Source organism: Balaenoptera borealis (assembly GCF_965194805.1).
Source record: "Balaenoptera borealis genome assembly, chromosome: 9".
NCBI classification, from domain to species: Eukaryota; Metazoa; Chordata; class Mammalia; order Artiodactyla; family Balaenopteridae; genus Balaenoptera; species Balaenoptera borealis.
The window spans coordinates 22,361,608-22,385,442 of NC_138873.1; the positions used below are offsets into that span (position 1 = coordinate 22,361,608).

The window sequence follows — 23,835 nt, forward strand, 5'->3', positions numbered from 1 at the left end:
GAAAGAGGGAAGAAGTGAGAAAAGCAGGAAAGTTGGGGGGAGGTAGACAGAGAAAGGGAGGGAGGGGGACAGAAAGAAGGAGAGAGAGATTTAGTGCTTCTACCCAAGAAAAATAGAATGTTACCCGACTGGAAACACGGGCATTCTTCCAAAACACGGTATTTACAAAGCCCAATTCCTTCAGATTTCAAACTACTACAAATACAGGTCAGCCTGCAAATCAAATAAGTGTTTCCCACCTACTTCTCACTGCTGCTCCCTCAGCTTTAACCTGCTGTATGTAACTGCAAATGAAGCTTCAGCAAATGTTTGCCTGTTTTCCTAATACGGCTTGGCCAGGAGTTGTGAATGTTGGCTCAGAAGACCTGAGCGAGCAGTGACCAGCCAACAAGCCTCACAGCTTAGCACTGAGTAGGGCCGTGAGCCAGAGTGGGCCTTGGCTCTCTGCAGAAGAGAGTTATCCTAAATAATCACAGCAAAAGGAAGTAAGGAGGTTCTGTTCTACTCATGCAAGTCAAGTTGGCTAAATTCTGTCATTTTCTAAGCCTCTTATAAATGTGAAAAAAACATCCCATGACCTAACTTCTATGTAGTATTATTGATTTGTTTCCCTTTAAGGATGCTGAAGACTTCCCAAAAAGGAAACCTACATTACTTCTAATTTGCCACAGAGCTTGGCTTTGCATCAGTCATCTTAAGAAAATCTAAGAACTTCAAAATGCATTAATCCCCAGTGAACTGAATCTTTCTAAAATATTCATTTTTAGTGTTTTGGCAAAGTAGCCCCATGTCACTAGCTTAATTGCTGCCAGGTTATTTTCCAGTTGTCAAATAATCTTTTCCTATTTAAGAGTCAGAAATAAAAACATTCACTCAAAAAGGAATTGAATAATTTGGATCACAAACAACATAAGTATTTATTTGAAAAACATTTTCTATTTAAGTAAAATGGCAAATCAGGTATAGTAGCTTCTTACTACTAATTCTAATTTGCACTCACAGTCACTTTTTATTCATCAAATTCAGAGATACTGCTACAGAAAACTATTTCACAAAGTATTTAGAAAAAAATATATACAGTCTCTCTGATAGAAAGTTAATTAAAATAACAAAGCCAGGCAATATAAATGTAAGATATAAAACAAGCTCACATTTATAAACACAAATAAATAAATATATACAAAAGAATCTATGCCAACATTGAACAAATAAAAGCTTTACAATGCAAGTCATCGTGACAACAATGGAAAATATCTCAGGATCTTAGACTGACTCTAACATAATGTTAAAAAAAAGGAAAAAGAAGAAAATAAAAAACAACCCAAAATACCCCAGAGAGTCTAAATTGATATTATTCTAAAAGTTAAGCTAAACTAAATTTTGGCTCCACAGCTAAATTCCTGTATTTCTGTTCTGAGGGGGGGCCAAATGAAGGTGAGCTCTACATGTGCAGAACTGAGGGTAGAATTTGACTCAGTTTTTTAAGTCCACTTGCAAATGTTTCTATTCAGCTGTTTATCCTTTTTTTTTTTTTTTTCCTTACCTGATTACTGGAAATTTATAAAGTGGAGGTGATACTGTTGTCAAATTTGAAAAAAAAAAAAAAGTTTTCCCAGATCTGCATGAATACGAGTAGAAATCAAAGCTATTTTTAAAGCTATCTCTTAATTACTTTTAACTCAATAAGCACTTTGAGTAGAAATCTCACAGTCGAAAGCTAATTAAATTCTACCATCTCTAAGGTTTGGGGGAAAGTATATGAAGATTCAGTGACTATTTAAGGTTAATTTTCATCTAGATGTAACCTCTGCCAAAATAAGCAGCCTGTTAATATATATGCCTAGAGAAAAGGAAATGGCTCTACTGTAGGGTCTTAGTGACCTTAGATTTACTATCCTTTCCTACTATCTACACCCCTCCCCTGTGAAGGCCAAGCTGGGCAATGCTCCTGTCTTCCAGATCAGTGTTTCAGGATGCTACAAAATGGAACAGTATGAAAACCCATTAGCACATTATCATCCATTTAAGTCTGGCCAAAAGCTTCATGATCGAAGATCAGCAAAAGCTGAGAGGCCCCTTGTTTGCTGCATAGCCTAAAAGCTTTCCTATGTCTCAGACTGAGAGCTACCTGCTTCCTGCACAGAGAGAAAGGTCCCCAGGTGCTTAGTCTGGCTTCTGCCTTTAAGCAGTTTGGTTCTGCCAGAATGTCTCATCTTCTCATCACTTAGGCTGCCACCTCCCAGAACCTGAAATGTCTCAGATAACCCAGAGCAAATGTAAAGGTACAGCATGTACTGAGACCGATTTCTGAGAAACTGGATATGAGTCCGTCATTTAAGAACAATTAAAATGTGGTCTCTTACACGTTCACTGGCAAGCATATTACTCAGGATAGTTTGACAGTTAGGTTAAGCTGCTTAATATTATGCATGGCTTATATGCAGAAACCTAATCCATAAATAACACCCCATCTGTCTTGCCAGACCTCCTCTGGCTCTTATAATCAGAGGACTTATGTACAAATAGTTTGCAGACTGGCAAGTGTAGACCCACACATTTATAAATTATTTTGATTATGATAAGTCACCCACCTAAGTCTCAGTTTATATTCTTTGGAACAAAACTCTGGAAAGAGGAAGTAAGGGGCTTTTCATTTGTGCAAATGGAAATGTCTTAAAAAGTCTCTGGAGCAAAGACAAGACCATAGAGTCTCAATGGTTGTTTTTCCCGAAAGGGAGAGACTACTGTACACAGCGTGCCTAATGGAAATCCACATTCCTCCCATGAGCCCGCAGCTCAATGTACAGCAGAGCAGCAAAAGCAGAGGTGTAAGAGGGTCATTCTTCAGCTCCTGGGAGCTCCACTCTAATGCAACATCAACACTAAACTTGATTCAAATGTATAGGACTAAATTATAATTAATGACGACGTTTAAGCCTTGTGTCTTGAATAGGATAAGTGAAATAACATGGCCTCATATTAACTGGGTCAACATTTTGGGAATTCTTTCTTTCTTAAGCATGTTGTGGTCTTCAGGGTTAAACATCTGAGATAATAAGAAAATATTCCTTTCTAAACTTTGAGTCAGACATTAAATATTCTTTTGTATCTGTGGTTGAAATTTCATTAAAAAAGAGGAAATGCTTAATGCATTCATAGAAACTAGCACTGAGATGGGACTTGTGGGCATCCAAGATAGTTATAAATATTAGTATGCTTTTGATTGCAGAGAAAGATGATGGAGCAAATGGCCATATCCAAATCTAATTATTATGTGGGGTGTGAATGAGCTCTAAACTAGGGCTTGTCCCAAGCTCGGTCTGTCCCTTGCCCTCTAATTTTAATATTCCACCCCACAGCCCAAGTTCTGATTGATCCATTCAATCATATATTTAAAAAATCCTATCCCCTGTGGCTACTGAGTCATGCTGCTCTTAGTACTGAAGTTTAGTGATGGTGGAAACTCCCCCATGGAAGAAATACACTGAAAAGACAGATTTTGAATTTCACAGAAGCCTTCCTCACAAAACACATTCTTCATATATATGCAGTTACCTAGGTAATACCACGTTTACATCTGCTAGTCAGAGTTTTCACAGCTTGCACATCTTCACGTTGCTGCAGACTGATGTCTCTTTCTTTTATTAAAGATATTAAAACTTTGTGCTGTGGCTGAAGGTGTCTGACATGATAATATTTTTATAGAAATTATCTGAATGAGCATTGCAATAACCCTTGACCTTATCAATGACCTGATGGACAGGGATGATTGATGTTTGTTCTCCATCAGCATGGGTCAGTTTTGATGAGGACTTGTCCATGGAAGCATTGTCTGCAAGAAATGATACAAGAAATTAGGCTGCAAGATGAGCTGGTGACACGCCTAAGGGCTACCGTTCTGGACGCTCTATTTTGCACATTAAAGAAGATCACAAAGGAAATGAAGCTCTACTTCTCTCTTAGTTTAGGTAAGAGGCAGCACTAAAATTTCATGTTTTTCATCTTCAAAGTGCATCCTTGCATATGAAAGAATGTTAACGTGCCTTCTAGTAATTTGTGTTGGGAGTTGTTTTAAGAAATATTCTTGTAAGTGGTATTTTTCAAAGAGCCAGTGAATAGAATAATCAGAAAATTGCTGCAAAAATATATGTGGCAAATCAATCAAACAAGGTAGTAACAGATTATATAACAAATGAATTAAAAGGTGCTGAAATATCTGTGGAAGAAATGATATGATGTCTATGATATGTTTTCAAAGTAATACAGGGAGGGGAAAATGGGTAGGTGGCTATGAGTTGATATGAACAAGGAGATTCATTATATTATCCTCTCTATTTTTCATATGTTTGACACTTTTCATAATACAATTTTTAATAAAATATAATTTAAAGAATTTTGGAAAAGACAAGTGAATAAAAAAACATAAAGGCTATTTTGAACACATTTTCTCATGGAAAAAACCTGTGAAATGATTGCAATATAGTAAAAAGGTATCTTTTATTAATTATTTTTAAATTATAAAAATCAAAATTATCTGTATCAGAAATATTTTAAGTATATATTTTCTTTAACTATACTACAGTCTCAGAATGATGTTATTGCTGGCAGCACTAATATCAGAGCAATTGATAGCAATAAAGAACTGCTAAATATATTTCTGTTCTGAATTTCCCAATATCACATATTTAAACATTATTTTCCTAGACCCAAAGCTTTCTAAAAGTGGTACAGCTAGTGCCCTGAAGCTCAGCTAAGCACTATTATCTACAAATACATATGGCTGTCTTCATGTATCTTATAGGTATCTGCTTTCCACATTTTGGAGAAAAATGCTGTCTTAAAATTAACTACAGAGATTTCACATCAATGAAAGAGCAAATGACCTTCTACAAAGTACTCAGTTCCCTACAGTTGTATCTTTTCTAGTCACTGTGGAAGAGGCAAAAACTCTATCATGAAAACCTGCTTCTAGGAATCATGGCTGAAAAATTGGAATGTTCACTCTAGGTGTTTTATATTTTGAGTAAGTTTGACCCACTAAGTGACATAACATTAAAAATCCTCAATAATTGGTAAAAGCCATCATCATTTTATCTGTTGTCTTTGGAAACGGCTCAAATTGTTCAACTGTGGTCTTGGTGTTGGAGCAGACACTAAATAAAATGAAGGCTAAAATAGAAAATGGAGTGTCCATCCCACTAAAGGAAGCAAGAGAGAACAGACAGCCTTTGCGAAGAGTGGGCAGACCGAAGCATGGTGGAATGATTATGTCCCAGGATTGGTGAGAAAAAAGCTCAGGGAGTCATTTTATAAGGGCCCCTTCCCATTCGGCTCTCAACAAGCTGATTGATTCTGTGCTTTCCTTTAGTTCATACGTTCACTAGCCATTGGTTTTCTGTTGGGAATTTTTCTACTGACTTAAATCTCAATAATGAACAATTTGTACTTGATGTTTTTAGAAAGCCACACATCCTCAAAGAAACTTCAAGGATATAATCATTCTGCTTCACTGACAACTTCCAGGGTCACATACTTTTTAGAGATTTTGACCAGTTCCATTCCAAATACGTGACCCAGTTTTCTGGGTCTTCACAGTCTAAGAAGGTAAAATTCTGAGCAAGGTTTGTATTTCAATATATATGCTATTCCCAGTCCTCTGGGTAGCTATTATATTGTGGATAATATAGATTTTGATTATGGCTGCAAGTTTGAAAACCAGGGGCTAGGGAAATGAACTATTATTTGACCTATGCTTAAATTTCAAGCAGACAAAAGTCCTCAAAAAGCAGGCTTGGAATCGACAATTTCTCTTTTTGACTTCTGTGAATGTACGGTGACATATCCAGTAATTCATAAGAGCAGTGAAAAAGTAAAGAATTTCACTCTGTTCTATAACAAACCTCTCAAAAACTGCTTTTTTTTTTTTTTTTTTTTTCATTATTTTACCTGATAATGTGACCCACTAACTCCAGAGCATGGTACATTTCCTAGAAGGAGCGGCTTGCAGACACCCCCATGCAGAGAAGAGCCAGCACAGCACATGACCATTTGAAATTTCAGAAATTCCAGCTCAAGGCAGGAATTTCCTTGTGCTAGCTGAGAAGTATTGTAAAGAACAAGCAATTTTGCTGGTGCGGCAAGAGTCTTAGTTTAATCCATGCAAATATTCTCTTATTACCTTGCAAAAAATTCATGCATTCAAAGAAGTAATAAAAGTTTACCTGAATGATCCACTTTTGTTGAAGGAATGCTCTTAGAAGACATTATCTACACCATAAACATATGAATCAATGCCAAGAAATAAACCATCTAGATATCCATGATGCTATGCAGTGACTTTTTGCATACCCTGAGTGACCCAAGTACATCAGCAGTTTCACTGAGAACTGGCTAGGTCGCAGAAGACCGTTTGTACGTCTGCTGATTGGAAACTAGAATTTATTATACCATGGAAGTAATGTCATACAGCTGACTACGTCCTTATACTTGTTGACAAAAGCCCATTTAACCACAAGGATTTTAAAAGAAACAGAAAAACATTAATGAATTCTTAAAAAAAAAAAACACACAAGATTTTGAAAGAGTTAAGTTTTCCTTAGGTATCCCCATTTCTGAAATTCATTTTATCTTCTAGTCAGTTTTCCCCATGATGCTTACTATTTCCAAATATTTTAATACTTCCAAAATGTCCTCTGTTCCAAATTATGTACTTTGTTATCTTCTTTCGTCTTTTAAAAGGGGTTCTTTAAGCCAACTATTAGCTGTGTTAAGAGGAAAACAATTCAATTGGTCTAATTCCTATCCATTCACAAATGACTACAGTGCATTAAGTATTTGCGTTTTAGAAGGGGAGAGAAAATGAGTATCTGATTTTAAGGCTGATTAAATAAAGTAAAAAATTCACTCATTATAAGTACAGTTGAGCCTTGAACAATGGCAAGGGTTAGGGGCACTGACCCTCCTGCACAGTTGAAAATCTGAGTATAATTTACAGTTGACCCTCTGTGTCTGAGGTTCCTCTGTAGCTGCAGTTCTGTATCCACGTATTCAGCCAACTGCGGATCATGTACTACTATTTGTTGTTTTTACTACTGAAAAAAATCTGTGTTAAGTGGACCTGTACAGTTCAAACCTGTGTTGTTCAAGAGTCAACTGTACAAGATGTTTTGTGCCAGGGAACTACCAATTAGGTAGAATTATCTATCTCAGGCTATATACCTGTTATTAACTTTCTTACACAGGTGTTTCGAGCAGGAGCGCACAGACCTCTTAATTTTAGGCAAAACTGTTTGTGTGCAGGACTCAAAGGCTGCACTCAAAGGCTGGAAGAGAGTCCATAGCTTTTATTCAATTCCCCAAAATGTCCCTGACTCCAAGAAACCTTAAAAACTGCTGTACTAAGCTGTTCCAAGTTTTCAGATCGTTCTTTAATTAACCTTGGAATTAAAAAACTCAGTAAACATTCATACTATTTTCCCACATGCTATCTTGAATCCCAGGCAGTGGGGGCCCTAGTGGTGCAAGCAAGGGACATGTGGAAGGATTCAAATGTACATACGGGTCATTTGAAATTCAAGTGTTTGCAATGTGAACATTTATAGACACATACACAAATCACTCCCTACTTGCAAAAAGCCAAATATGAATCTTTTTGGTGCCATTCGCCTTTGCCTACATTAATTAGCTAAACAAACACAAACTTTAAAAGTTATTTCCATTATCCTTTTAGAAGCATCTTTAATTAGGAAAGTGCTGGATGCTGAGTGTTGAGAGCTGATTGCTCGAGGTTTAATTAGTATTTAAAAGTAGCATTTCTGCTATTTTCAATTGAAATTATTAAAGGATTACACCTTTTCACACTGCTCACTGGCTATCAAGGACTGCAAAATAGTCTTCACAGGCATATGTCATTTTATTTCACTTCACTTTGTTGTCCTTCATAGAGATTACAGTTTTTATTTTTATTTTTTGCTTCCTTCTTTCATAAAGTATTTTTTTTAACATCTGTGTTGGAGTATAATTGCTTTACAATGTTGTGTTAGTTTCTGCTGTATAACAAAGTGAATCCGCTATATGTATACATATATCCTTATATCCCCTCCCTCTTGCGTCTCCCTCCTGCCCTCCCTATTCCACCCCTCTAGGTGGTCACAAAGCACTGAGCTGATCTCCCTGTGTATGCAGCTGCTTCCCACTAGCTAGCTATTTTACATTTGGTAGTGTATATATGTCAGTGCTACTCTCTCACTTCGTCCCAGCTTACCCTTCCCCCTCCCCGTGTCCTTAAGTCCATTCTCTACGTCTGCGTCTTTATTCCTGTCCTGCCCCTAGGTTCATCAGAATCTTTTTTTTCTTTTTTTAGATTCCATATATATGTGTTAGCATACGGTATCTGTTTTTCTCTTTCTGACTTAATCTCTCTGTATGACAGACTCTAAGTCCATCCACCTCACTACAAATAATTCAATTTCGTTTTTTTTTTTTATGGCTGAGTAATATTACATTGTATATATGTGCCACATCTTCTTTATATTTTTTATAAATTATAGTTTTTATAAATTGAAGTTTTGTGGCAACCCTGTGTGGTCAGATGATGGATAAGCATTTTTTTTAGCAATAAAGTACTTTTTAAAATTAAGGTGTGTACATTTTTTGACATAATTGTATTGTACACTTAATAGACTGTAGTATAGTGTAAACATAATTTTTATAGGCACTGGGAAACCAAAAACTTTGTGTGACTCTATTGCAATACTCGCTTTATTATAGTGGTCTGAAACCAAATTCACAGTATGTCCAAGGTCTGCCTGTATTTGCACACTGTCTTCAGGATTGTTCATACACATGCTCAGTGTCAGAAAGTGTGATCATTGTAAATATCATGAAGATTCAGTAGATGAACAAAGACCCGGTGTTTCTCACCATCCTGTATCACTTTCCAAGTATGATGCTCCCTATTTCATACTTAATCAGTGATTTGAAGAGCAATTGCCAATAACTCTTCCAACGGTTAAGGACTTAGGTATTTTTTTCTTTTTTGACTGAGGAATAATTGACATATATCATTATATTAGTTTTAGGTGTACAACATTATGATTTTATATTTGTATATATTTCAAAGGACTTAAGTCTTAACTGTAACATGTAAACTGGATGGTATTTCTTTCTGTTCCCATGCCAACTTGCCAAGTAACTTTCCTACTATGCTGAAATAATCTACAACTCAATTTCTGTATTTTTTAAATAAAAACACATAACTTTTAAAAACAAGATACCATACCTTTTAAGGAAAATTAAGTTTTAAAGCAAATGAAGTTACAAAAATATTCAGTTAATGATATTCTGGCAATATAGATTCAATTTTGGTTGTAATATTTTTAAAAAAGACAAAATATTCACAAAGATGTCCCAGAGAACATCTTTACCATGGCCAGAATGACTCACCGGTGTGGCTATTCCTTTTGAAGTAGGTGGTAGAGCTGTATTTAGACTTGGATGTAAGGTAGGTTGAGTTAGAGCCAATGGAGCTTGAGGACAAAGATTTTCCTAGATTATCAGAACTTTTCTTGATGATATTGGTAGCTGTCTTACTCCAGTCTGAAAGAAATGACATCTCTCCATGAGTCTGCTTTAGGGGGAATATACTCTGCCCTGAAGAATCATCACCACATTATTTAAGTAACTGATCCAGAGCATTAGACGTTCTGACACCCTGGCAGTGACTCACACAAGAGACTGACATGTCAACAATAACAACCCGAAGAAACAGAAAAGTTTCTTACTTTGAACCTATGTTTAAAATTATACTTTAATATCTTAAGGGGGAGAAGTAACCACTGGGGGTTAAAAAAAAAGTAATATTCTTCTTCAGGGATTTTTTATATTGAGAAAGATCTCTTTGCCTAATAATGTAATTAAAGACTTCAAAAATATGGAAAGGTATGTTTGGTATAGTGGATATATGAGTTGTTAAATTAGACATGAAACCTTGGGCAACTCACTTAACCTGCCTGGAATTCATGCTCCTCCTTTGCAAAATAGGAAGGTCAGGCCTAGAGTCCTCAGATCTCTTGCAGTCCTAATAATCTAAGACTCCAACTAAGCACCTTTATATACTCTGCCTTTACAACTTGCTACCACTGGGACTGGGTTGGTCAGACCACAGAAAATCAAAATGACAAAGGTCTCTAACTACTCTCTGATGTAAGAAAAACGATCACCAACATGCTCCTTTACCTGAGTTGTCTGCTAATCGAAATCGACCACAGCAGAGATGCCGTCTCCACTGCTTCTGAACATTCTCCTTCATAGCACAGTGGAAGATAAATATAAATAAGCCTGGGAAGAAAGAAAATATAAACAATTAGGCCAAAGGACACATTTTTAAAGATAAATCTTACAAAACATATGGATTTATTTTAATTTAAACTTTTTTACATCCGAATCACGAAGAAACAGATCCTAAGGAATCTTTAGGTAGGCAGTAGATGTTTTAATCCTTTAGAACAGAACACGGAGGCTCTGATAAAACTAGAACAATTACATGGATCTAATTCTGTCTTTGTTTTGTTCGGTATTCGTTATGACTTAACCTAAAGACTAAGCTGAAATAGGCAATATTCAATGTAAGAGGCATTTATATTTCCCTTATATCTGTTTTAAAATTATGTGAAAACATTTCACAAAATTTAGAAAAAAAGAGAAAACTGAAAACATCCATGAGCTCATCATCTACTTCAACTTGTATATTCTCAGCTATTTTATGTAAGCATATTATTGTAAGTTTGGGCCATAGAAAAGCGGTATTTTTACAAGTCAAAAATGGGCCCAAATCAGCAAATTCATGTGGCTCCACCTAGCCTGCTTTAGTTTCTCAATACTTTAATGCAGAAATATTTCTGTATTGTCAAGTAGTCTTCATATTTAGTCACTCCCTGCATCTATCAAAAACTAATTGTATCATTTGTGCTTTGGGAGCCAACCCTTTTTAACTTTTCAAGGAATTTGCTTCTGCCTTTTTACTCTCCCTTTGCTGCCTCAGTTTCTCCCTCTATTCCTCCATACTTGGGTTATTCCCGTTACTTACAAGCATATTCTAGTAACTCTCTTTTAAGTAATCAAACAAAAAATTTCTCCTTTGATGCCCAATCTTCTTCCAGCGTGCACTTCTTCATTCCCTTTCTCAATAAAACTTGAAATGGTTAACTTTTGCCGTCTCTACCTTTTCTCATTTCTTTTCTTCTCAACCTGCTCCAAATAGGTTACTATCCGCATCTACAAGGCCACTACAACTGCTCTTGTGAAGGTCACAGGGACTCCCCTATTACTAACTCAGTTTTCATTCCTGTTTTACTAGATCTCTCAACAGTATTCAACACAATTGACCATTCTCTCATTTTTGAAATACATTCTCGGTACCACTTTCTCCTAGGCGTCTTTTTAATTTGCTTCCTGGTCTCTGTAGCAGATCCCTCAGCTTTACTTTTAAAGGTTGACACGTCCATGACTCAGCCCTGGATTTCCATCTTTTCTATGGCTACACTGTTCCAGTAGGTACTAATCATGCTGTATAAGTACCATACACTACTTTTTATATGTTCCCCCATTGCCTTCTCTCCCCACCACCACCACCAGGATTCCAACCCACACTGCTCGCAGGACATCTTCATTTGGCTGTATCTCCATTTTATTGCATCTCACACCCCTGATATTCTAAATAGAAGTCTTCTTCATCATTACCCTCAAACAAACACATCAAACTCATTTCTGCCCAATAATTTGAAGACTCTCCCTTCAAAGCTTTCCCTAACAGGTTCTTACCTGTCATTCAGGCTTCAGATCAATTGTTAACTCCTCAAAAAGGCCATCATCAACTGTTTATTTTTATTTTTTATGTTTTAGATCACACCCTTGCACACACCTATTTTCGCTATAGCACGGATCATTACCTGATATTCTTGTATTCCTAATTTATTCATTTATTTCTTTGCTTAACTGTCTCTTGCTAGTAAATAATAAGCTTCAAGAGCACAGGGATGTTTGTCTATCCAATGCTGTACTAGCCATTCCCAGAATGATGCCAGGAACTAAGCGGGAACTCCATAAATGTTTGTTGAATGAATGAATAGTAACCATGATTAATCGTTCATCTATTCTACATGAGTTAATTGAATACTTACATGTACATCTGAATGCCTTAAATGTATTTAGGGGTAGGGGTTTAAAAAATAGGAGTGAGCAGAACACAAATTAAGGAGTCACAGGAATACAATAAAATATATTTAAGGCAAAAGTTTCTGAAAGGTACACAAATTAGTTGCCAAGGTATTGCCTTAATGACACACCATATTAAGCAGGATATCTACATACGGGAGGGTGCAAGGGCTTAAACTGAACCTGAAGAAACCTTTTGGTAGGGAGGTGAGGGAAGTTTCCAAGAGAATAATCCACTCAGTGACTACGAAGCACTGCTAAGCAGGAGGCACTTTGATTTAGAAGCTGCAAGTTCAGAGGGGAACAAGGTAGATGATCATTGTGTTCAAGGGGCAAAGGGTCTAGCATGGAACAGCATAAAAGTAAAAATGATTATAGTACCTTTAGGGGACATTAAGACTTATCTGTTCTTTTTGAGTATGGAGTATTCATCAAGAAAAATGTAAATTACACTGTAGCATATATAACTGGAAAAGTGGGGGGAAAGTATTGAAAGTACTCTTTTTTTTTATGTGTATAGCTAAATTTGCAAAATAGATCTAAGGTTATGTTTGTATGTTTTATTTTTCAATATCTTAGCTGAAAGTGGCCCATAATTTTATTCCAGAATGAATTACATTATTATGAACTATTAGAAAAAGGAGCGTGCTGGATTTCTACAGGCTGGGCCCTGACTGCAGTGAAATGACCGTGGCTGATTCCCCTCCTCTGAGTTTGGCTTGTTCGGTCATCACTGAGTACCTGACACTTACTTAGAAGGTGCTCTATAAATTCCTAATGAAGTTACTGGTTGAAAATCATTACATATGTTGACTCACAGAGGAATGCCATTATGAAAATACTGACTAAATTTTGGTCACTGCTTTCGAATAGACAACTAGCCTATTAAAACATTCCTGAGAAATTCAAACACATTTACCTCTGAGAAGTATAAATCAGGCATTCAATGACCTAAGTAATATTAGTAATCAGTAATAGTACCAGTTTATTTATTATTATTACTATATCATTTTATACATATTTATTAAGTAAAACACTTATTTTATTATTATATTATTTATTAATAATACTTTATTAGTAATAAAATAATTAGTGAAGAAAATATATCCTAGTGACCTAGTTATTTGTCTAAGATGATATCAGATAGGATAGGGGAGTTCTAATTTTAAAAGAAAGCTCTAATAAATATGAATCAAATTTCATTCATTCAGAACATACACACCCACACACACCCCTCCTGAAGGCCCCTGTGCTGTGGACAAGGAGGGAAGCTGGGTTGGGGAGGGAGAGCTGGAGACAAGAAATCGACTTGCAGCCTGGCCTGGAGCTCGGACATGACAAGTCTCAGAGTGGGAGAAAGACTTTGCTCCACACTCAAAACCCCTCAGAATCAGGACCTGCAGGTGGATCTACCTTCCCAGGGAGTACAGAATAGACACTGGGTTTGGACCTCATCTGCACACTCTGACTAAATCTGATTGCCTTTCAAAGCCTTCCTCACCGACAAACCCCCAAGTCCCTAACCTGCTTGCTAACACAGAAAATCCCTTTAATAAGCACACATGTTTTGTAACATGGGTAGTGTGAATAACCAAAGAATATAAAAAATGTGGATTGGTTTCCCTTTGAGAATCTTTCAAGTCTTTAAGAGGTGGTGGCAGTTTCAGAGTAAAGAGAGCAGAAGCCATGGAAGCTTGAGGTAAGGTCATCATAGGTCACAGATGGAGCCTGTGGTTGGAGAAGGAAGCCTTTGCCTTGGGTTGACTCTATTTTTGTGAACTGGGGCAGAATTTGCAGAATTTGTTGTTGGAGGTATTTTTGTCCTACAGCTGAAAATATAGCTAACCACGCGTTTCTTAAGCAACTGTTTAACAAACTCACGTATCAGAGCTGTAAAAGATTATAAACTCCAATTAAGGACTTTGGTTCTCAGGCATTAATCCTGGCATTACTCACTCTCGGGTCCCACACTGAGCAAATGATTTTCTTTTAGTTGAGGCAGAAGTTGAAATTTTCTAGATGTTGTTTCCCTTAACACTCAGAAGTTTTTATAAATGTCATATATATCGGAGGAAAAACTTCCGAGCATATGTCTGGTGTTTTGAGGACACTGGAAGAGACCTAGTTCTTGGATTTGTTCCTTTGGCCTTGCTGGGATATTAAGATGTGAATTATTTTGAGGCTCTGATGTTGACCACTGTCACATGGGAGCAGGTTAAAGCTAAGAAAAACTGACTTAATAAAACAATTTTTTAGATTGTGCAGTGCTTCTCTGTATCGTAATTACATAGCATTAGATGACACTGCCTACTTTTAAGCAACCTGTAAATATACAGGCATCCACTAAGTTTAAGAGACACGTATATAAATTAGATTTTAAATCTGATACATCTCCTCTAAAATTATTTGATCGAAGTCATTTACATGCTCTGTCTCCCACTATGAATTGTGATGCTATGGGACAAAAGCAGATAATTGTGGTTGAGAATCTGCCTGCCAATGCAGGGGACACGGGTTCGAGCCGTGGTCTGGGAAGATCCCACATGCCGCGGAGCAGCTAGGCCCGTGAGCCACAACTACTGAGCCTGCGCGTCTGGAGCCTGTGCTCCGCAACAAGAGAGGCCGCGATAGTGAGAGGCCCGCGCACCGCGATGAAGAGTGGACCCCGCTTGCCGCAACTAGAGAAAGCCCTCGCACAGAAACAAAGACCCAACACAGCCACAAAAAAAAAAAAAAAAAAAAAAGCAGATAATAGGCATGAGAAATTAGAATTCTCTGGAATAAATATATTTTAAAATTCCAAGGTATTATGCAGATTCTTTAGCCGTGAGATATGTTTCCATTTTAAATTAGAATAGGATTCTCATAATAGGTTATTTTACTATTTGTAGTAACTATCCCTTTTCACATGAATTTAAATCAGTCTGGCAATAAATATTATCCCAAGATTATTTTAGGACAAAATAGCCCGCTTAGAGTTCAGCTGTGGGAAATGTGGAAGGTATCCACATCTGGAAGAGCACACATGCAGTATGGAAAGAAATTCTGAACACTGCAAGGAGGAGGCGTAGAAAATGCAGCAGGAGAGCCAAGGGCACTTGGAGGCCAAAGTGAAAAAACAGAGGGCTAGTCCCTCTTCAGTCTTGAGGGTTTTTCTTTTTTTCCATCTACTTAACAGATTTTGGTGCCAGAAGCAGCACTTAAAATCACAAAACTTTATAGAGTTTTACATTGGCATCCAAGGGAATCTGTTTGATTCTAATCCCCATCTCTGCTCTCTTTCAATGCTCATTTCAATCAAATGTTTCCCCTTTGAGAATCTTCATATAAACCCACGCACCTCACAGAGGCTCTTCATACCACCTGGAAAAATATGCTCTTCTAGTTTTCTGGAAAGGGCTTTAAGCTGTGACCAGGGACCAGAATAATTGGTTTTTACTCCTCATAGTGCCTTACAGCTTTATTTAACTGACCAAGGAGTAGGGAACATTGCCCATAAAAGCTGGACGCTAAAATGACTGAAAAGATAGAAATCAGAGGCAAAGTCACTGCTTCATCTTGACAGGCCTGTGCTAGTTTCATGATGGTCCTTTTGGGGTGAATTTTAGCCCAGAAAATGACCACTCTGATGAATCTAAGCCAATACCTTAGCAATAGTTTCTTCAGCTTGATAACTGCTTTGATTCTTTATCTTACCCGTACAAACCCAGATTTTATGCTAAAACAAGAAAAAAAAAGTTAAACTTTCTTTAAATGAACAGATCCTAACCAGTTCTCTACCTGCTCGTCCCTTGCCTTCCTTTTACCTCCATCTTTCACTAACCAGAGGTTTCTGCTCACTTTTAAAAATAACTTAGACCAATATATGAATTCAAGATATCTTAATTCTCAGCAAATCTTGCAATTTTCTCAATTAAAATAAATGACCTTTTCCATTGTGATGGAGGAAGGGCGTTACAGGCGTGTGGGAAAGAGGGCCTGTCTCTGAGTCCTGGTAGGAAGGAAAACATAATGAATTCCACCTCGCCAAGCCCTCCTAGAGAAGCACACCAGGGGCCAAGGCTGGCTCAGAAAACAAGGAGAAGGGACACCCAAGAGGGTGCTCTAAACCTCTAAATGTGGAGTGAGAAACACTCTGAGAAATCTCATCAAGTAGCAGGTTTGAAAAAAAAAAAAAGCTTCCTTGTAAAGTATTGGCTTTATATTCAGACTGTAGGGGCTTGTGTTTAATCTTGGCCTTTCTAAGAGCTATTTAACTATTTATTTAGGAAAAAAAAGATATCCTTAGCATCAATATTTTGGCTAGGAACTTGGCTCCCACATAGAATTCATTCTCTTTGGTTGAGTTTTGGCAAAAATATGTGCAGCAAATGTAAAATAAGTAGCCAAAAGGATGTTCTCAGATCTCTAGCCTCATTTTCAAAAGTTTTTAAAAAAACTGCCCAGGAATAGCTTCCCTTGGATTTGAAAATAAATGCCATACTGTAAAATTCAGGGAAACATGTATTGTCACCCTTTTACTGGTCTAAAAAATCACTTTCAAGAAGTCTGGTGAAGGAAAACAAAACAAAACAAACGCCTTAGGTGCTCATTTCCTAATGAGTTCTTTACCAGCTAAGGGCCACTGACACTTTCAGCAAGGCTCATCATCAGTACATTCTGACAAAGGGAATCAATCAAGAATTAATCAAACCAGGTGCTTGGGCAAAAAAGGATACATGGTCTCGATAACTGATCTTTGACAAAAACGACCTAGATAACTTCTGAGCTTCCCAGCAAGCCTAAGTCCAAATCTTCCAGCAGCTCATCTGCTTTGTTGTCACACAGACGTAGCCAGCTGGCTGCTGGGCTGGGGAATCTCTCGAGTTTATGACTCTCTTTGGGAACCTCTTGAATCCTCCTTTCATTCGACAAGGTGCCCTTTAGAAAATTATTTCTCTGTGGCACAAAACGCTCTGCCAAAAGATGAGTAATTTATTTCCTTGCAGTGTGTAATGTCTCGGCCAACATGATGCCGTTTCAGATGCTAACGGGTTTAAAGGTGGTTCATCTCTTTACCTTGGCGCCGATTCACCGTGTGTGTTATACATGTGATTATGGCCCAGCTTAACCGTCAGGAGGCTCCTAACCCATAATTTTATTTAATTTTCTTAGTTTACCAATAGGATTAAAATAATAATGATAAATATATTTCTATAAATGGTTTTTGCTGAATAAGGGTAAGACTAAATTTCCATTTATTCATTAAATGTACATTTACTAACAGTTTTTTTAAAAGGACATAGAGACTCACTTCCTAGAAACTTGGAAATAAAAAATTGAAAGGGCAGTAATTTGTTTTATTTTTTTTGCTCATGCTTTGTCACCTAATAATGTGTTTTTCTATTTTCATATATGCTATGTTATAAATCACTGATCTTAGGATTACACTGATCTTAGGAAAGTCATTAACTCTTCTAGGCCTGTTTCTTCATCTGTAAAATGGAGCGAATACCTTTTTTCTTGGGTACCTACTTTTCAGATTTGCTACAAGAATTATATCAGATCACAGATGTTATGTGAAAGGCTTTGTAAACCACAATGCACTATGCAAATATAAGTTATTTCTGTTGCTCTGGGTGTCTTAATATTACTGAACGAATTAATGGCATACATGACCTTTGAGTAGACTGATGATACCCTTCTGTGTTCGCCATTGCAGCTTCTATTTGCACAACCATATGCTGCATGGTATTATGTTGTCATATATACATACAGAAGATGGGCTGATTACCCCCAAAACAATCAATATTGTTTCACATGCATGGAAAACTAAAGTTGAAGATTAAGCTCTCATTATGGGGCTAGACTTTAGATCCTGATGAACTTGTCAAGAGAGTTAAACCTCGCTATAATCACCAACTACAGCAATTTTTTTGCACACGAAGTGCCCTCTACCTGAAATAGTTTTCCCTCACTCCTACTCCTGCCTTTCACCTAGTTAATTCCTACTGATCCTTCAGATTTCAGCTTAGACATCATGTCTTCTGTCATGTGCACTCTCAACACCACCATGTACACGTTATACAGTGATGTATTTGATTAACCTTAGTCTCTCCTACTACAATATAAACTCCATGAGACAAAGGGGTCAAGTCATGTTTTTTTGCTGGAATAAAGAATATTAGAAAGAAGTCGACACAATGTAGTTCACCTAAGTTCAACATGCATTCACTGAATTGTTTCTTTAAACTGTCTAAATTCTACATGCTTCTCTTAATAAAGCATATACTTTTAACAACAACCAAGTCTCTCATGGAAGGTTCTGAAAATGATGCAAATAAAAACCATTAAATGACTTTCCATCGTGTCCTCTGAAGCTTTTGTACAAGCCTGGCCAGTAAGGAGTTGTTAGACTCTTCTAACAACTGCTCTGTATCACAAGTGCTCTGTATCACTGTCTTTTAATTTAAATTTCCTTTTTAGGAGATGTTTTTGATATCACTGGATGTGCAGAAATCTGCTCTGAATTTATATCATTTAAAATCAGCCTTAAAAGTCAGTGATTTATGAAGAACACTCACTCGATGATGGTTTACAACATTTTTCCCTCCTGAGAGAAGACCTATGCTGGGAAAAATAAAACATCCCAATTCTCATTAATGGAAACAGAGCTGAACAGACAACTGTAACTGTTGAAGGTTGCTGAAACTGCCAGGAAATTCTAAAAGCAAAAACAAGGTTGGGCTGGCAGATTAATGTGCCTTTCATATACAATCCTGAAATATAAAACCATGGAATTTTCTAATGTTAATGGACATTTTTGTCAATATTTGTCTAGGCACTTTTATGTTGTATATGATAGTAGAGATTAAAAAGAGGAAAACTCACTTTACAAAGCTGGATCCCAATGCAGAGGTATTCATATGTTACCTCTTCAGTTTCCAACTTGTGGAGGTGCACTTGAGGCTTATTATTTTATTCACTAAAGATAATGAGCCCACATAGTTCCTCTGTTATGGGAGAATGAATCTGAATAAAATTTGCTCAACTAATTAATGCATATTTATGCCGGAGGAGTCTCAGATTGAATTTAGGCCATCCCCAAAGCCCCTCCCTTCTTCATCCACCAATCCAGTTATTGATTTAACAAATAATTATTGAGCACCTTCTAAGTGACAGGTTTTTCTACAGGAGCTCATGAGCTAGTGGGAAACCTAGGAGGAGAAGCAAAACAGATACGTATGATACAAAGCAGTAAACACTCTCCTGCAGGTAAATACAGACTTTTCTTAGAACACACCTGTTGGGAGCTCCTACCTAGGCATCTCACCTGGTGAGAAGCACAAACCTGATTTCCAAACTTTCCATCCCAGCTTAGATTTGTTCAGCTTTAGTCAGCTCTTCCTTCCCCAGACACCTTCAAGTGTGTGACCAGTAGCTTCAGGTAAGCCAGTAATACTGCCCTGCTAAAAAAGATTCCAAACTTTGTCACCTCATTCCTACTGGAGTGTGGGCTTCATGGTGCTTCCAACATTAAGGAGTTTCATCAACAACACAGGGTATATCCAATGTCTTATAGAATGTTATTGAATTTTCAAAAAAAATACTTTATGTTCACTTAAGCTTAAAAGTTAAATTCATCCTAAAAGGGAACCCTCCTACACTGTTGGTGGGAATGTAAGTTGGTGCAGCCACTATGGAAAACAGTATGGAGGTTCCTCAGAAAACTGAAAATAGAATTACCATATGATCCAGCAATCCCACTCCTGGGCATATACCCAGACAAAACTATAATTCAAAAAGATATATGCACTCCTATGTTCATAGCAGGACTATTCACAATAGCCAAAACATGGAAACAACCTAAATGTCCATCAACAGAGGAATGGATGAAGAAGATGTGGTACATATACACAATGGAATACTACTCAGCCATAAAAAAAGAATGAAATAATGCCATTTGCAGCAACATGAATGCAACTAGAGATTATCATACTATGTGAAATAAGTCAGAAGGAGAAAGACAAAAACCATATGATATCACCTATACGTGGAATTTAAAACACGACACAAATGAACCTATCTACAAAACAGAAACTGACTTACAGACATAGGGATCAGTCTTGTGGTTGCCAAAGGGGAGAGTGGGGAGGGAGAGGGATGGACTGGGAATTTGGGGTTGGTAGATGCAAACTATAACATCTAGAATGGATAAACAACAAGGTCCTACTGTATAGAACAGGGAACTATATCCAGTCTCTTGGGATAAATCATAATGGAAAAGAATATTAAAAAAAGAATGTCTGTATGTGGATAACTGAGTCACTTTGCTGTGCAGCAGAGATTGGCACAACATTGTAAATCAATTATACTTCAATAAAAAAAATTTTTTTTAAAGTTAAATTCATCCTACAGTACACTAGGGTAAGTGTTACGGAATCTGAAGTATGAGAGTAAGCTCCTGAAAGGAAGCCTTGTATTTCTAAACAGAGCAAGCCATTTGTTAGATTGTTGAATTGACTGCCATATCTTACGAAAAAATAAGCATTTCTGAAATAGATTGTTGGTATTTTTTCTGAAATCCAAGGAACCAAGGAATCAAAGTGAATTGCTTTGTCCCTGCGCAGAGTCTAAAGATTCTTCTGGCCAAGAGCACTACACCCACATGGTTCCATGGAGAGCACCAACACTCAGCAAAACTGTAAAGAAAGCAAATGTTATCTGTGCCTCTCTTTACACTTCCCCTTGGGCACCTCCTTGCCCATATCCACTCATGCAACAAGATGTATTTATTGAGCACCTACTATATTCCAGGCATAGTTCTAGGTGGTTGGTATACATATCACTGAAAACAAATAAACAAACTGACGTTCTACCTCTTCTCTCCACTCAAGGCCTTTTTCACAAGTACCCACCCTGTGCCTGGAACTGTGCTCAGCACTTGGGACAATGACTTAGAAACTTAGCATGGCATCTGTCCAACAGTGAAGCTCTTTGCAAATATGGTAAAATTAGAAAGGGAAAATGGTGCGGTTACCATTTATCTTACCTTGTAAAGAATTGAAGATGGAGAAAAGGTACATGAAAGGGACATTCAAAGGTCCCCAGGCAAAGAAAGCAAACCCCCACGTCATGCCCAGTAGAAATGTCAGGCTGACCACACTGCGCAGGTTCCTTAGAACTTCTTCGCGTAGCGTCCGGCTGCTCCTCTTGCCGTTCCTCCCGCAGATCTGCACCATCACCACAATGAACATGGCGACATTCAGGAAAAACATGAGTCCAAAATACCCGGCACAGGTCACATAAAATACGACAGGATCTTTAATCCAACAGCTTAAAGGAGAAGAGACAAGAAAGAATGAGATTTATCATCATGCCCTGTTTACCTAAAAGACTCCTCCTGGCTTAGTTTGGGCTTCTGCAGATTTCATAGCTGGGCCTTCCTCAAATGCCTTTAGAAAGTCACTTCGTTTTCTTGGGCCTCAGTTTCTTCCTCAATGTTTACATAGTTTTTTTGTTTTTGTTTTTGCTTTGTTTTGGATAGTCATCCTCTTAATACCTAGCTATTTAAGTCAACAGTTAAGAAAACAAGGTGGTCTCCTGAACTCTGACTTGGCATGAAGACACTCTGTTTGGCTCAACCCAAACCATGTGTACCCCCTTTCCCTTATGTGCCTGCACTCCTGAGGGTGGGAAACTTTCTCAATCTCCGTTGTATTTAAAGGAGGGCCATGTGGACATGGTTCTACAAAATGATAATGGAAGCAGAGTCTGCTAAGGGATTTTTGACACCTATTCTTGACAGACTCAACTGGCAAAGCCCTTATTCCTTCTTTCTGCTTCAAACATGAATGCAAGCTCTGCAGCTGTAGTCATCATCTTATATCGAGGAAAGAAAGGCCAAGAGAGCTGCAGAATTGCTGGCCCTAACATTTTCAGCCACAAAATTAATGCCAGTTGTTGCCTTCTTCCAAACCTTATCATGTCTTATCATGTGAGAAGAGTAAATCCTACTTATTTAAGACACACATAATTGTGGATTCCTTTACTGTGGACAAAATAATTCCTATTAATATAATTGGCTTAGTTGAGGCGAGACCTTATTGTAGAACTCTGATATTCTTATGCTGACACTTCTCATGCACAATTAAAAGGCTTACATCAATCATAACATCCTTATGAGATCAGGAAGGATATACTTGATATTCAGAATGATATAGATCGGAAAATAGATGAAAGTAATTTTAAAGGGAACTAAGAGTAAAATTAAAATACTGCAATTTGTAGATGCCCCAGTGCCTAACTAATACTATGGAAGTTCTTAGGTACCAAAAAAAATCGAAGAATTATTTAAGACAATTAAATTAATCTTAAAATTCTAATGTAAATGGTCATCATTTTGGTTGTGTCTTTCATGGTGGAACACAACCTTCACAAAGGCAAAGTTGTCTTGAACATCTTTGAGTCTTATAACCTGATTCCTGGCATATAGTAAATGCTCAATTAATGAAAGTTGTTGATGGCACAACAATTTAATAAGTCGTACTTTAAAGTCCTATAAGAGTTGACTCACATACTTTTTAAGTTCCCTTATTTAGAACATATGTATTGACTTCTACTTTTAATATATCTTATTTTAAAGGTCCCCAAAATGACACTGCTTGTCCCTGGAGCTAATCTTTCTTTCCATATGGAAGTTCCCCTAGAATCTGAAATTCCTGACCTAGATGCTTTATTTCCCACTAGTTCTCGTGGGGGCTTTTGACTGCTACTTTGGAAATATAAATGGGAAGGCCAGGAGGAATGGAACAGGATTGGATACTGACTGGATATAAAATTTTTATCCATCCATGAAATGTGCACAGAAATGTGGCATCACAGTCAGGAGTAAGCTCTTTATTCATTCAGTAATTCAGTCAATCAACAAATAATAATATTGAGTACCATGTACTACATAAAATACAAGAGAACTAATTGCCAAAACTGAATAGTTTAAAAATCTTAGCTTCAGTGATCTCACAGCCTGAAGGGAATTTTCCAAATTATTCAAGATCCATTCTCTCCACTTCCACACAACACTCATATTGGCATTGAATCCTTCACTGTCCGATGCTGCTACTTAACTCTCTCGAAGATGTGTGTGGTTTAAGGAGGTGGGAGAATCACAGAATCTCCTCAGATAGAATAGGTCTTCTGTGTCTAGAAGACAGTATCTTACACTTCTTCTGAATTCCCCCAGATGAGAAAGCACAACATTAATATGGAAAAGCAGCTCACACAGTTCAGAGCATTCGACTGAATTCATCTGTGGTGTAGCAGAGACCTTGGCAAAGACATACAAATACACTTCAACCTTCCAAAATAGAAGCTCACTCACTATTGGGATGGAAACTCACATTAAACTTCAGCAAACAGAGGATATATACTCATCACAAATAAATTCCCAACAAGCTTTTATTACTTACAATTCATCACCTTGTTCTTTTCCATAACTCTCTTTTCCATAAACTTCATTTTGGTTTCTGCTTGCTAGAACAATGGACACAACTAAGGCAGGCAGACCTGTTATAACAAGACCATGATAGAAACAACTTTTCTGAAGCATCTGAAAACTGCTTTATAAGACTGATAATGGCAAGG

At 37.3% G+C, this 23,835-nt stretch overlaps 1 protein-coding gene across 1 annotated transcript in view; it reads right to left on the bottom strand.

Moving 5' to 3' along the window:
- Positions 1–892: 892 nt before the first annotated feature.
- The window catches only part of ADGRG6 (adhesion G protein-coupled receptor G6), a 133,896-nt gene continuing 110,953 nt past the window's right edge, over positions 893–23,835 (bottom strand). The window contains exons 22-26 of the mRNA XM_082406053.1: positions 23,661–23,757; positions 21,245–21,528; positions 10,237–10,338; positions 9,445–9,597; positions 893–3,832 (exon numbers count right to left, since the gene is read on the bottom strand). Coding sequence (XP_082262179.1) covers positions 3,654–3,832; positions 9,445–9,597; positions 10,237–10,338; positions 21,245–21,528; positions 23,661–23,757 — 815 coding nt within the window. The 3' untranslated portion in view covers positions 893–3,653. The remainder of the gene's footprint in view (positions 3,833–9,444; positions 9,598–10,236; positions 10,339–21,244; positions 21,529–23,660; positions 23,758–23,835) is intronic.